At 32.6% G+C, this 16413-nt stretch overlaps 1 protein-coding gene across 1 annotated transcript; it reads right to left on the minus strand.

Moving 5' to 3' along the window:
• Positions 1-5060: 5060 nt before the first annotated feature.
• LOC143910525 (uncharacterized) lies at positions 5061-6605 on the minus strand. Its single transcript, XM_077429033.1, has 3 exons — positions 6446-6605; positions 6118-6358; positions 5061-5953 (listed from the first exon to the last, which is right to left on the minus strand). The coding sequence occupies exons 1-3, from the start codon at positions 6457-6459 to the stop codon at positions 5162-5164; spliced, it is 1047 nt and encodes a 348-aa protein (XP_077285159.1). The 5' UTR covers positions 6460-6605; the 3' UTR covers positions 5061-5161.
• Between the last annotated feature and the right edge of the window lie 9808 nt (positions 6606-16413).

The following is a 16413-nucleotide window of genomic DNA, read 5'->3' on the forward strand; positions in this document are numbered from 1 at the left end:
AAAGTTCACTCATTGATAATCTATTCTTAAAGCAAATCATTAAAGCAATCTTAGTATTATTATAGTCTTTGTTCCAAACAAAAAATGATTTAAATATGTATATTTGTAAATATATCTTGAGTGACAATAATCTTCTATAATTGTAGATGATGATGATATATGTACATAGATACATTTATTTTTATGTATGCATAGATATTTCATTAAATTCATGCTTTCAAAACATATAATTACCTTGGATTGTTATTATGTACCTCAAAAAGCTGTATTATTTAACTCTTCCTCACTAGCATTTACCATGCTGTGCTCTTGTTAACACTCCCCCACAGAAGTGGGGTATGCAAGTGCCCCAATTTTTACGTTTTTCGTAATAACTATGTGGTTTTCAAAGCTATGCACCCTTTATTTCTTGTATTCCTAGAATGAACTACAACAAATTTATTTTAATATAGATTTTGTATGATTTAGAAAAGGGGTACATCGTAAAAAAATACATTTATACATTTCTACGTTCTAAAGAATGATTTAAAGGCGGTAGGGATAAGTCATGTTTTTGACTGTTCGCTTTTATATGAAAGTTGATCGCTGAATCAATGCGAGAGAAAGAGACAGCTATATTTTCGTAAGCTATTGTTTTCGTCGCTTTTGGCGCGCGGCTATTGAGTCATGCAGTCGCCTGTTGGCCTTACCTATGTGCGTTTGCATGTCGATACTTGGCGTTATTTTTTAATACAAAAATAGCCAAAAACATTACAAATCGTACGCGTTTGAGATTCACGAAGAGCTGCGTCTGGACAGTATTACTACATGGATGTGAAACGTGGACTCTGAAGACCAGGATGATCAGCCGCATCGAAGATTTTGAGATGTGGGTCTACAGGCGTATGCTGAAGATCCCGTGGACCAAAAAAGTATCAAATGAAGCTGTCCTCGGCATGATAGGGAGACGCAGGGAACTGTCATTAAGCGGAGAAAGATGGAGTAACTCGGACACATAATATGGGGTCCAAAATACGGATTTTTCCGTTTGATAACCAGGGGGAAAACATAAGTTAAAAAATGATTTTCAGGATTTTTTTTTTCATATTAAACAATTAAATATAAATATTAAATTAAATATATTTAAAAGAAATTTGAAAGAAATACGACAGCTTGCGTATTGAACATAGAACCGACACATTTCTTTTAATTTTTTTTTATTTAATAACAATATGACATAATGTTATAACCCATGCGATGATGTTTCATCGGGATTAACACTATTATTACACAATTTCGGTTAGTTTAGGTTTATTATTTGTAGTATACATATTTTGATTATATGAGTTGTCTCTACGTGACATTGCGAGATAAAAAATATCATACATTTCTCAATATTCGTGTTTCGTGTTTAAGCAGCTTTAAATGTTTGAAAGAAATTTAATATTTCATAATAAATAATAATATTTCATTCAAATAACAGTTAAAACTGTCAAATACAAAAATATAATTTGGAAAATAATATTCTTTTATTTAAATTTCTTAAATAATGTGGGACGAAAAATATTCGAATGAACTACATATATAATACTAGACTTTTAAATAATACTAGCTGTATCATCCGACTTCGCTCGGTATTTGTAATATAATCCGTTTAAAAATGACTAATCTAATAGTAAACATTTTATTAAATTTATTTGAATAGTTTTATTTTATATAAATTTATTTGAATACTCATTTGTTTTTTATTATTAAATTGACTGTCACGAACAAACAAACATATATAGTAAGTCTCTTATAAAAATTTATATGTACGCCCCCGGCGTCTGCGCCCCATAGGGCTCCGCCCTTGGAGTCTGCGACCCCTAGGGAGCAGAGCCCTGGGGTTCCGCTCCCTAGGGCTTCGCCCTCGGCGCCTACGCCCCCGAGAACTTCGAATCCTTAGAATCGGAAAAAAGCGAAATATTTGTTCGATGACGTCACGGATTTCTACGAACGAAGGATACATACATACATACATATGTACATACAAACGTATATACAAAACCTCTTTCCAAATTATATATTTGATATATATATTTAAATGAAATAATATCCCTAAAACATGTCTTTTGTAACCAATAATATAAAATTTAATGCAAACAATAAATGAATTTTCAAATAAAAAATAACAAATGAATAATAAATACAACTGTTTTTTCAGTAGAATTTTTTTCCCTTATAGTGTATAAGTGGTTCCCGAAAGAAAATCATCCAGCATCACAGATAGAGATCTGTACTTTATTTTGTCAGTAGATTACAGGTACTGACAAAATAAAGTTGGCACACACACGGCATAGTAAAGTAAGCAAAAATAGTATAATACACAAATAAATGTATTTTCATACTTCATTCAAAGCCTAATTTTTATATCTATATCAATATAACTTTACATACATACATATATACCTTCACGTCTTAAAATACGTTTCAAGCGAATTCACTCCGAAGATGAAAGATAATCGCGAGGCAATTACTCGATACTGAGTAACCGTCTTCATATTTCACGCTCAATCTGGTCCTTACTCAAGGCCTAAATAAAATGCTAGGGCTTCGTTAGGGCTCACATACATACATACACACGTGCGCGCAATCATAAAACCCACCCCCATAGAGAAATTCGCATCCGTCTGCAGATGTTTCCTCTAATTGGTACGGGCTCACGACACACGTATGTTATATAATATATTATATATTATACATACGTAGCACATTCGTAACAAATCAACTCCGGCTGAATTAATTAAGGCCGTGTAATAAACGTGAGGTGTCTCTAATGTATCTTTCGGATGTGAGACCTGTCTATCTGTCGGATTAATTCGGCTGTAATAGTTGAGGTCGGGGCTGATTTGTTACTCGGTAGTCTGATGGACTTTTCCCAAGTGACTGATTTCGATGGGGTTTTACTGTCACCGAGGGTGATCCATTTTCGATTTTCGTCTAGACGTCTTATCTAAGTATAATGCTGCTTTTTTTTATTCGACGAATGAATAGTTTTTATCTGAATATGCTGCTTGATTGTGTTCTGAGTTTAATCGCAAAAACTTAATAGTACTTTTATCTTTCACTAGCCTGTGATACCCAAATATTTTACACCACATTTGTTTTTCACAATCTCTCTATATACACTTGGAAGTGATGTAAGTTTTTAATGGATTTTTAAGATCTGTATAGGTAACTGAACAATCAAAGGCATAGCCCATTAAGAAAATCGTTTTTAAGGGATTTTCTCTATTAAACACTTTTATAATTTCTAATATAAATCTTAATCCAATTTTGTGTGTTCACTCTCATCTTTTAAAAACAATTACCACAGTTACTAGATTTGAGTGAAAATGTCGGAATTTATGTTATCTCTGATGTCTATCTATGTACATATATATATGTAGATATTTACATATTTTGATTTTTAAATGCTTTTTATTATTACTAAATTATGTTCACAATACATCTTATATATATTTTAATAGCTACTGCTCATTTCCTATTTTACAATTTTAATTTAATTTTGTTTGTAATTATAGTAATATATAATTCTAATTTAAATGTACAGCATAATAGGAAAAAGAGCTCAAAAACCTATCTATGTACATACATATAGGCCTGAGCGAAAGTCGCAAATTTTGGATTTTCATCGATGAATCCAATAGAAAACTTTCTTCGTATCAAGGGAACGTTAAATAAATAAAAAAATCAATGATCTTAAACAATGTCCTATACCTCTAAGCAATCGATATATGTCGACAAAAAAGGGGAAAAAACAGGCTTTTTTTGAATATCTCGCGCATTCGATATGGGGAAGGGTTATTTTCAGAAAATCGTTACTTTTTTCATGTTCTCGTGATTATTTTAAGAGTAAAAGTCATTGAGAGCTTTCTTTGATATAAAGATTTAATTTGAACAGAAAAACTACCCAACATTTTTTATGAAATATAAGGAGGGCAAAATGACCTACATACATATGAATCTTGACACAAAATGTCATGTTTTACATCAAAACGTTTTGTCATTTTGGCCTCTTTTCATTTCTTAAAATTCATAATACTTTTTATTCAGATAATAGGTATACTCAAGAAAGTTATCAACTCCTTTTATTTTCAAAATAATCACGGGAACATTAAAAGAATGTGAATTTTCTGAAAATAATGCTTCCGCCATACAAAAACCCACTGCGAGTGCAGCACGCTTTGTTCAAAATATAATTATAAGTGACCTAAATACATATATTGAAATACATAGGTAAATATTGAGACTTAATTTTTTTAAAGTATTCTCGATTGGTTGGAGGCACAGGATATTGTTTAAAATGAATGATTTTTTTTATTTAATGTTACATTGATACGACAAAAGTTTTGATCTATGTATCTATGTAGGTTCATCGATGAAAATCCAAAATTCATATGTACATACATACATCGTTGTTATCTATAATTTTGTTTTATCTATATATTACATAATAAAAATATGCTTCAACGGTTAATGAAGTTAATTTATAAAACTCTCAACATGAAGCCTCCTCCCACTTAGTCCTACTTAGAAATACTGCGCTTTTTTATCAACAACCTTTTTTATTTAACCTTTGATTTTCGGTTTTGCCGTGACCGTGCTGTATTTTTTAATGATAAATATGATATTGATAGTGAAATATCAATTTTTTTCTTTTACAATCTCATCTCATGTTTTATTATCAATCATCGCGTTATTGCTTTACATTGTTAAATTGGTGCCATTTTTCAAAAAATTATGTCTCAAAAATATTATTCACTCATCTTAATTCATTATGATATTTAATTAAAAATAGTCTTATGTCTTTTTTATATATATGTATGAATGTATACCTTATATTAGGTTCAATATGCGCCTAATGCGCCACAATGGCCTACATAATAAAATAAAATAAGAGAGGGAGAAAACAAAAAATAAAATTAAAAATTAAAAGATACAACAAAAAACAAAATTATATGTAGACAGGTACACTTTTTGTTGTCGTGTGGGGGCTGATAACAAACTATTGATCTTAATAAATAAAAGTAAAAAAAATTTGTTCCGTGACCAGAAATTTTATTTTTCAATTCACATGTTTTACAAATTTCAATTCGTTCAATTAAAATAATTCATCGTTGACCATTTTATATATGTAGCTCTAGGCTTGCTCGTCACAAAAATTTACTTCGTCGAAAAGTAAATCCGAATGTGAAGCACACCTCGGTTTATCCTGGAATATTTTCCGAGTATTCAATTGTTTCAACCAATCCAAATTGCAGGTACAATTCCATTGATTACCTGCAATCCATAAGTATTCCAGACTATTTATCGCCTCGTCACTAAATACGCACGAATCCAGTGTAGTAAGAAGGTTGTTATGCAACCACAACATCTGCAAAGATTTCATCTTCTCGAAAGTTCCGCAACCAATTTGCCTAATTTGATTCGAGTTCACATTCACGTACGTGACATTTTCTATCTGAGACAAAGATCCAGCGTCTAAAATCCCCACGTTACTCAATCTCAATACAAAGTTATTGAGTTTAGGCAAGGGAACTGTTCCGGTTAAGTTGACGGGATTTATGGGTAATACAATACTGTCCATATACAACCATACCAAATTAGGTGCTACAACTTTTAACGCGTTTTCGTTAATGTGGTTTATTTCGCATTTAGTCATCCACAATACCGTCAAAGATTGGAGGCCCTCGAAAGTGCCTTCCTCTAATGTGTCAATTTTTAACGTCTCTAAACGCAAACGATCCAATTTTTCGAAAGCGTATCCTTTAAACGCATTGTTTTCAATGTTGACGAGGTTCTCTGAGTTGATGTAAAGCTGTGTGATGCGGAATTTTGTCGTATCAATCCAGTTTTGGGTCAGTTTCCCGTTCGTTACAGATAAATTTAAAAATACGAGGAAATCTATGGTTCGTTGCCCATTAGGTAATTTCTGAAAATTAAAATTAAATTAATAATTGCTTAAACAGAAACGCATACGGTTTTATTTGAAAAAAATCAATGACATTTGTAAACGCTTAAAAATAAATCTTATTCATAAAATGAGATTTGCAATGTAATGAATATTAACGTGTTTGATTTAAAATATGACATTACCTCGACTTCTTTTTCTATCATTGCCGTCGCATCATTTACATCGATGTCTATGCATGTGATGACGTGGCTAACATCTGTAGTGAAATTTGTGTAACAAATGTTTGAAGACTGTGCTATTTTTTGATTTTTTATCACGGTAAAGGACTGAGCTACGGGAAAAATCGACGACAAACATATTAAGAAAATCGTTCCAGATAATATTTGATTCCACTGGACCGTTCTACTTTTTGCCTCGAAGCACCTGTAAAATTTACATTATTATCTTTATTCTTATTTATCTTTATTGTTACATAATATAGTATATCACCCAAACATGGAGATTACTCACGTCGGAACAGCCATGGTTTTCCTTATTAAAACGTTCGCACTGGTCGTCAATTATTTTCGGTATGAATGATATAGCATTAGAAATTTGTTAAAAAAATGGTTAATCTTAAATAATTTAATGTTGATTAATTGAATTGTATTTTGAGATAATGTGTCGATCTACTTGAGATACTAAAATCATGTGGACTTATAATTTTATCTACATTTTCTTAAGTACAACGTTCATACGTATAAATGCACGTAGTGACAAATGCACACACACACAACTACGAATAATAATCGTAAACTAATTACTTAAGGTTTTACTTAGTTTCAATTCGCCAATCAGTCTGACGAACTTCCTACATTCTACCGATCGCTTTGAAATGTTTCCATTTTGCGAAGTTTGGTGACTGATAGAGATTTCAATTGGGTCGATGGTGAAATATAATCGTAATAAACACGTTTAAGAATCGAAAAAATTTGGAGAAGGTGACAGCTCACCCATTGCCAATAGCTGGTATTCTTGTTTTTTTGACTTTCCACCTCCACTCGTTTGGTCAAATTTAAATTGTTCAAACGCCTATAACTTTATCATTTGTACACAATATATTATAAAATTTACATTATAGGTTCTCATTATCTCTTATGTATATTTTTACTTCACTAATAGGTTATATATTGAATGATAAAACTATGTTTTTATAAAATTGAAATTACCGATGCGGTGTTTGTTCTTTGGCCAAGGCATTTCCACCGCTTATTTGACGTATTTCTTTTCGATCTCTTTTATCTTTGTTTTCAACTCTCTGATTTCGACTTTTTGAATTGATTTTCAAATTGCGATATTTTACGAACCGACTCAATTCATAAGCAATTTTAAGGTCATCCCACATGTCGAAGATTAAAACTTCGTTGTTGAAATTGTGAAATAGAAAATTCATCCAAATATTTTGTTAAAAAAATGTTCAAACCAGGCCCAGCTACTAGTTTTAGTATTGTGTCATCGATTTCGTTTGACAGTAATCGGCAAATACATACATACATAGCCTCAAATTTGTAAATCGATATATTTTTACAGTTTCGGATTGCTTTGATTAGTTTCGTATTTACAAGCTGTGTTGACCCAGAAATTAGTTTTAGTATTAAAGTATTTCTAGTATTAAGTTAAACTGTAATAAAAAAAGAGTTTTTTAAAAACATGGTTCATATTATTATGTAGTTATACGTATATATATAAGATGCGGTGCAAACGATCGAAAAGCGCCAGACAGACTGAACCACAGATTAACGACACGTGTACCTTATGCGTGCGCACTGCTCGCACTTTCACTAATTGAAATCTACCCGAAGTCCCGACATACCTACCCTGTATTCGTTATGTGCTTCTGATACTTAAGTTCCGAATTTTTCCTTATTAAATTATTAATAACTCGCCAGAAAGATCCAACTCAATTTTAATAATTACCATTTTACTAATTGGATCTGTGCACATCGAAAGGTTACTCGTCATCTGATCTGCAATTTTTCACGTCGAGAATTGCGTTTAAAGCAGCCATCCAGTTAATCTGTGGTTCAATCTGTCTAGCACTTTTCGATCGTTTGCACCAAACCCATACATATGTATATATAATGGGTGAATCTAAATCGACGGTCTAAATTTTTTTTTAATTCGGTGCAATGATGTTGAAATTATGACACGTTCATATATCAAAAAAGAGAAATTCTATTTACACATTTGATAAAAACAATGAATTTATTTTAAAAGAAATCATATTTACATACATTGATATGTAAATATGATTTATTACCTGAACACATATTACCTAAACACAATCTGCTTTAGATCGTCGACTTTAGAGAGTCTTTATTTCATATTATGAGCAGAAATGTTTACAATTCGATTAGCCACATTTAAGCGGTTTATAAAACAAATACCGAACGAAGCCGGGTAAAACCACTAGTTAAAAAAAATAAAATAATAAGAGCAGTGCTATATTTTTCCTGAAAGTTGAATGTGATGTAATCAAAGGTATCAAAGAAGAACTGTAATACAAAAAATGTAATACATTATCATCAAATTATAGAACCATTGACGCTTTAGGTCATCAACATTAGAGAGTCTTTAATAAATATTATGTATTAGATGTATTATGAGCATTTATAAGAATTGTAAATAGGTCTTTGAGCTGTTTTTCTTATTATGTCGTACATTAACATTAGAATAATATAATACTATGATTACTAACAAAATTAAATTAAAATTGTAAAATAGAAAATGATTAGTAGATCAGTAGTTATTAAAATAGATATAAGACACATTGTGAAATAATTTTGTAATAATAAAAAGCAGTTAAAAATCAAAAACATTTCAATATTTATTGAAGGTTGAGTACCGTTGAACTCGAAGCCTAGATTTTTCATTACGTCGGCTGAACAAGCTGTTCTAATGGGTTTGATCTTGACAGTATTCATACTATGAAATGATTTTTTTCGCGGCCTAGGATTAAAACCTAGTCGGTAGTGGCATATATTCTAAGGAAAAGCTCGCCTTGAATTCAAATTGTGGCACTTGTTCTAAGCACACTCAAGTACAAAGGGTCGTGTCGCCCAGACGAAACGACCCACCCCTTCTCAGTAAACTTATCCAGTTCAACCCCTGCCACATACACACACGGAGCCGTAAATATTTAATGCAGCCGTCTGTAGATCCAAGAAATTACCTTTAATTATTTATACACACATATGAAAGATTATTATTGCGGTCGAGTGGTAAACGATACGGTTCAACGGGAATTCAATACGAGTGATAATTAGAATGAAATTATAATTTGGGAAAGGGAAGAGATGAGAGGGGATGGGGGGTGGGTGGGTATTAAGGTAAAAGTCGATTAATAACAGGTGTCAAGTCGACGCACGTGGCACAAAGCGCAACTCTAGTTTCAAAGGCCAAAAGCTCTTTTGTTATTCCCTATTGTGTCGGGTGGCACAGGACACAACAACACCTTCATCCCCCCCCAGTTTACCCTCCCCCTCACTCGCCTTCCCCTTGAACGGACCCCTATGTCTGCTTTGGGTTGAAAATGGTGAAAATTCACTTACGACACTATTAGTCGTCTCACCGCGTCTCATGGTGTGAGCTTCAATTGAGATAACGGTGTTTAACGAATGCGTATGGGTGTGTGTGTGTGTGTGTGTGTGTGTGTGAGGAAAATGTACTTTTCTCGGGAAAAGTTTTTGGATGGATTTAAATTTTTCGATTATTGCGAACGAGATTGGTTGTATTAGTATTGTATTTATTTATATACATATGTACATGGAGGGCTTTCTGTTCGAGTTCTATTTCTATTCCGTTCTAGCGAGAGTCGATTAAAATTAAGACTTAAAAATAATTCTTAGTTGCCATTAATGCAACTGTAAATTATTCATGAAGCTTTCTTATTAATAAATCTTTTATTAATACGCTCTCTCGCTATTATTATCACGCTTATGGTAGCTATAGCAGTTAATGTGTACCGAACGATTTCGTGCGTGAAATAATTTTTGATGGTTGTGATAATATAACATCGTTTTTATTACAATTCTTGTTGAAAATCATAAGATATGTATGTATGTAGCTGGACGCATACTTGGGAAATTTCTCGTCCATATATAATAAACGTATATAAATTGAAATTGTAATTATACTAGCTGAACCCGGTATGCGTTGCAATGCCACAAAACGCATGCAATTTCCGTTCCCCCTTACTATTCCCGTTCCCGTTCTCGTTTACGTTCCCGTTCCCGTTGTCGTTCTGGTTTCTATTTGTTGGAAAAACGCAGGCAGCGAACACATTTGAAATTATTCAATTGTTTGTTTATTTTACGCTAAATTATTGCGTTGCAATGCCACTCATTCTCGTTTTTCCCATTTCCGTTCCCGTTTTTGGGCATTTTTTTTACAGAAACTATCACGGGAATAGACATAATAACACCTGTAAGTTTCATCGCAATCGGTTGAATGATATAGGAACGCATACGTGACAGACAAACATTGATTTTTACTAACCTCTTCTTAGTTCAGAATCGATTTTGTCGTGTGAAGAAGTTTGCTTTCTTATCCGATCGTTTTCAAATTTGCCATTTTGCTCGGTTTGGTCATCAATATAAGTGGAAATTATCTCCGCCACTACAATGGTGAAAACTAATCGTAATACACACGTTTGAAAATACTGCATCTTTGTTCACGGTGACGTCTATCATCCACACTGTCGCATTTGTTATTGAAATATTGTTTAAATTGCCTTTTTATTTTATAATTATTATTTTTATATTAAAGTACATTAGGTTTTTAGATACGTTTAATACTTTATTTTATATATTGTCTTAATTTTATAAACAAAATATAGAGGAGGCTAGTATACATAAATAGATAATTTCCCGTATATATCATCGTACTATTTATGTATATTTAAACTATGTATACCCACACGGATTAGACGGATTAAAGATATACCTGTTATTTTAATCATTTCAAACTTTACCCACTTTAAGACAAGCAATATATATATAAATATCTTTTTGTATTTGAAGGTTTAGAGAAAAGCGGGTATTTCGTTGTCTATTCAATTTGTAGGAACTCAACATTGAGTGTGTAATTTAAACAGCGAGCACGCAAGTGTTATTCGCACGTTGCGATCCAATTCGTATTAAGAAACGAACGACGCGTTAAAAATTTTATGTTGTCCCTCGTCTCACCGGCCTTTATGGCACTTTATTTTTCGCTCGTTTTTCCGCTTTTCCGACGGTGCGAAAATTTCGCACGCTCGGAATATTCGTCCCGGGATCCCTTTTTTCACAGCAGTGACGTTAAGATTCCGAACAATTTGTTAACGGCGGCCACGAGCTTCGAGTGCAACCCGAAACAAAATATAAAAAAAAAGATAAAAATGAATTTTCCGCTACTCTCCGATGAAAAGCTAACGCAAAAAAAACGGTCGGTATAACACAACGCCCGCGGCTTACAATATATTTCCTTTTTTGATAGGGAAATTCGACGATCTTATCTGAACCGGACAAGTGTCCGAAATGTTTTCACGATTGTAGGTTTCCTCATTTTTTTTTAAATGTGATAAGAGTTTAATTTTATCGACTGATGCGCAAATACGCAAAGTACAAGAGCGTTTAACTCTTAGATCAATCGGAATAATCAATTAACAATAATTTAATAATATACATATTTTATGTCTATTAATAATGCATGTATATGCCAGAAAGGGCCGGGCCGCACCGCTCAACTCGCGAACAACTTGGTTGAGGGCGACCAGATCAATGCATGCAGGTAGATGGGACATGCCACACTCGTCAATTTGTTTGTCGCACACATTTCCATACATTTTTTCGTGTCGCGCAACAAGTCGGCCGACAAAGTTGCACGGTGCGGCCCGGCCCAAAGGTCTAACATGTAGACTCCAATGCGCCATCCTAGACAATTAATTACAAACATTGCAGCATTTTAATCAAATAAATCTATGTATTTCGGGAGGCTCAAGAACACGAATTTGACAATTAATTAATTAATGAATTAATTGTTACATAAATTTAATAAATAGTAATTAATAAATTAATAATTTATAATTTATAAATAATAATTAATGATAATATAATTTATAAATAATAATTAATAAATGAATGAATTAGACTTGTACATACATTTTTGAATATTATACATAAATCAAATTCAGATATTGGTGACATACTGGGTAGGATGATTTTTGCCAATTTGTTGGTGGAACCATTTCAACAATGAAATCAGATAAATTGGAAAACTGTGATAAGAAAATATCGACTTGGAGTTGCAAATATCTATGTAAGTATAACCAGCAGTATTAAATATTAGCACGAGATCAAACCCGGTAACCTCTTGGTGCTAAAAATGAACGAAACCACCGAGCCATACTGCTGGCTAAAATGTAGTTATTCAAAAACAGTGTGAATGTAGTTATTCAACGCGGAGTTGTGTTTCACTTGGGTTTGTTCGGTGCTTAAACAATGGGTTTATATACATAAATATGTATGCATGTACGTATTTTTGTTGCAATGAATTGCAAGGCGGGTGGGTATGTGCTCTTGTGTAATATAATAGGAATTATACATTGTATGTACATATGTACATTAGCTGTGTAGTTTTGTGTGAATATGGTAACAAATTTGTGCGATTGAGATGGTGGTCAATTTAAATTGAACCTAAAAAGTTACACGTTCGTATAACATTTTCTCGGAAAGAAATTCAATTAATTTTTCTATTTATTTATTTTTCATTAAAATGGTCTGGCTTTGAAGTACGTTCGAATCAAAGTAAAATTTGTTTGAAGGGCTTCAGATAAATTTAGAAATTGTTTTCTGAAGTTTTCATGTTTTTATTTAATTACTTACATATATGTTTTTAATTAATTAAAATGTTTACTGAGAAAAAAACTATTAATAGTATAAATAAATGTAATAAATTTTTACGTTGAAAATTTTTTAATATAAATTTTCTGAATGAACACATTCCTAGTTTTATACACAGTTTAATTTCATTATAAATAGCTTCTCGCAACTTTTATCAAATTATTTTGTTATATTGAATATTCGTTATAACGAGACTGGAAACAGTTGAAATTTCATTATTTCGACATTAACGATATCAGAATTTATATGTGTACATATGCTTGATAGATTAATGTTTTATTAAATTTTACGAATAACTTAATCAAAAATAACATTTTTACTTCTAATTTATTATTTCATTATTTAATACATATGTATGTTACGTAGGCTGATGTCAGTATATACTGTTATGTGCCTCTCTTATAAATGTAGTCGACTAACTAGTAGGGATAAAACACACTATTGATTTAATAAGTAGCACCATTGATTTGTGGCACACCTAATTTAATAAGTAACACCATTGATTTATAGCACACCTTAAACACTGACTAACCAAAATTGTATGACATGTGTCTCCAACACTTTATTGTTTTAAAGAAGAGTATATGAACTAATTACTGTTAGAATATACGTTAGTCATCACCATCAAGACTCCTAGAGTGGTAGTCATCATCATGGAGACTCCGAGAGTTAAAGTGAAACAGTTCTACGTGTCTTATATATAAAATTCTCCGTTCCATAATTAAATTCTACCAATAAGATAAATGTAACGTAATAATAATAATAAAGAAATCTTGGTTAGTTAACCAAATAGTTTTAAAAATGAAAAATTATTTAATCTTTCATTGGAATGTGACAATACGTACATATATTACATACACATGTTTTATGCCATCCATTTGAAAATTCGCAGATTTGGAAGAGTTGGGAGCTCTTTGAAGGCTTTTCCAACTATCATCTGCCAGTTAGTTTGCTATAAAAATATGATTTGACCAATTATAAAAGATCTAGCTTTTTTGAATTATTGTTTATCGGATATGTAAATTTATTGTTTTCAATATGGAGCCATCTCATTTGGTACACTTTCTCGTGATACTGTAATTAGATATTTATTTATTTTATTATATTTTATAACAGGAAGGCCTTACAGGTAAACCCCAATGCGCCTTCCTGGCCAATTACAAACAATACAGCATTTTTATTGCACAAGTCGCTGAATTACGAGACACTGAAAACTCGCAAATTAACGAGACATCTATGAACTGTACATACATTTTATTGTACATTAATCATACTCAAATAGTGGTGACATAATAGGTAGGAAGGATTTTTAGCTAATTTTTAATCGGGAACCGTTTCAATAATGAATTCAGAGAAAATTGGCAAACTTTGATAGGAAACGATCGACCTGGAGTCACAAATATCCAGGTCTGACCAGCAGCACTACAGATATACTATATTCAATCAAGGTCAGCTCATGGGATCGAGCCCGGCACTTCTCGGTGCTAGGCAGAAGCTTTAAGACCGAGCTTTGCTGCTGGCTATACTTATTTTGTTTATTTATTTATTTTTTACAATTTCACCATAGTGACATTACAGATTAGCTCCAGGTTGTCACTATGGCTAATTTATTATAACACATTGAAAACTCATAATTAACGAGACATCTAAATACATAATTATTACATACATACATATTTATGTAAATCGAAACAATACCAGACATCTATGGTCAGATATTACAAACATCGGATAAATACGATTAATAACTTTTTTCATGTAACAATACGAATTTTTACATTTGATAAACAACCACAGAGACATCTATTGTGAGAAATCTGGCGAAATCTGAGATATTATAATAACTCAGGGCTTGCAACAGAAATTTGGGAAGGAAAAGCCAATTTTACGGGAACCGTTTCAATGAAAGTTAACAAAATTGGCAAATTCTGATAAGAAACGATCGACCTCTAGTAAACGATCAATTTAGTGGGACTCGAACCCGTGACCATTCTGCTCGAAAGCATTATTTATTTATTTATTTTATTAATTACATACCAGGAAAGCATTACAGGCAACCCCAATGCGCCTTTCTGGCCAATTAATTAAGTCACTGAATTACGAGACACTGAACCTGAACTTCATGTAACAATACGAATTTTTACATTCGATAAACAACCACAGATAAATCTGAGATATAATAATAAGTCAAGGTTTGCAATAGAAAATTGGGAAGGAAAAGCCAATTTTACAGGAACCGTTTCAATGAAAATCAGAAAAATTGGCAAATTCTGTTAAGAAACGATCGACCAAGGTGTGGCCAACAACGAGACTCTGTGGAAATCGAACCCGTTACATCAAGCACGAAATAATTCAATACTCTACTCACCACTAGACCACGCTGCTGGTTGATGTATCATCATATACTCCTAAGCTGTTACAGATACAGAAAATGAATTTCAATATTGAATATTCCCCATTAAACACAACACAGTTTATAATTGAACAATGGCACGAAAACAAAACTTTGACTTTTATCGAACTTAATTAAACATCCAATCCCATCAACTTTACAATATACAAATGTACACAATATAAACACGACGATGTTTTCAATTAATTTGGGCGTTTCACTACGAGCGTTCGTTCTCTGGGAGCGAAAAATTAACCGGCATCGATTTCCGTCTGTGGTCAACAGGCCACTAAAGGGTTAACGTGGAGAGCCCGGAAAGGGTTCACGTAGTATGTGATTCCGGGCGCGACCCCAACCTCGGGTCACAGCACATACAATGTATGAAATACTATTCCTAGGATACATATGTATGTATGTAGTCACCGGTTGGGTCGATCCGCAACTGTTGCATGCGAGATGCACCTCTCGAGATGCATTCGTGTGCATTACTTTAATTAGAGTCCGATCGGACGACGGATACTGTAAATCGAATATATACTCGTATGTGTATGCAAGTATATACATATTGACTGGAGTGCAATTAGGATTGTTGCGGCGAAATGGTCCTTTGTGTTGGGTGTACATATACATATTGTACATAATATCAGCGGGTAGTTAGTCAAAGTGGTTAAATAAACCCTCTGGGTGCGTTAATTTTTAACGCGATTCGCGCGTATGCATAATCGCGGGTTTTGGGGTTATTTGGCTTTCGGTGTTTCGAGGTCTGGACGTTTTGGGTGTGGTTTTTGTGGTTCCCGTGAATAAATCATTTTTCATTGAGAAAATAAGCGGTGTTATTTTTCGGAAACTTGGGTGTTTTTGATATTGTTTTTCTTCGAGGAATTGTTTAAAACCATACGCTGTGATTTTTATTCATATTTTTATTTATTATTTTATTCGTGTACACATTAGTGGAATAAATTGTCAATTCAATTTACTGAATGGTTTTTTTAAAAGTCCAATACTCTTTCAGAAATGAAAATTATAAATATCTACGTATAATATATTTCTAGCTTCTAGAATCTTACTAACCGAATTTCCCGGGTGGGGTAAACAAGGAGAACGTGTGTTGCTGGGTAGTTCTAAAATCAATACTACGTGTGTATAGTATAATATTTTTTTGATTT

Source organism: Arctopsyche grandis, chromosome 4 (assembly GCF_051622035.1).
Source record: "Arctopsyche grandis isolate Sample6627 chromosome 4, ASM5162203v2, whole genome shotgun sequence".
In the NCBI taxonomy this organism is placed as follows: Eukaryota; Metazoa; Arthropoda; class Insecta; order Trichoptera; family Hydropsychidae; genus Arctopsyche; species Arctopsyche grandis.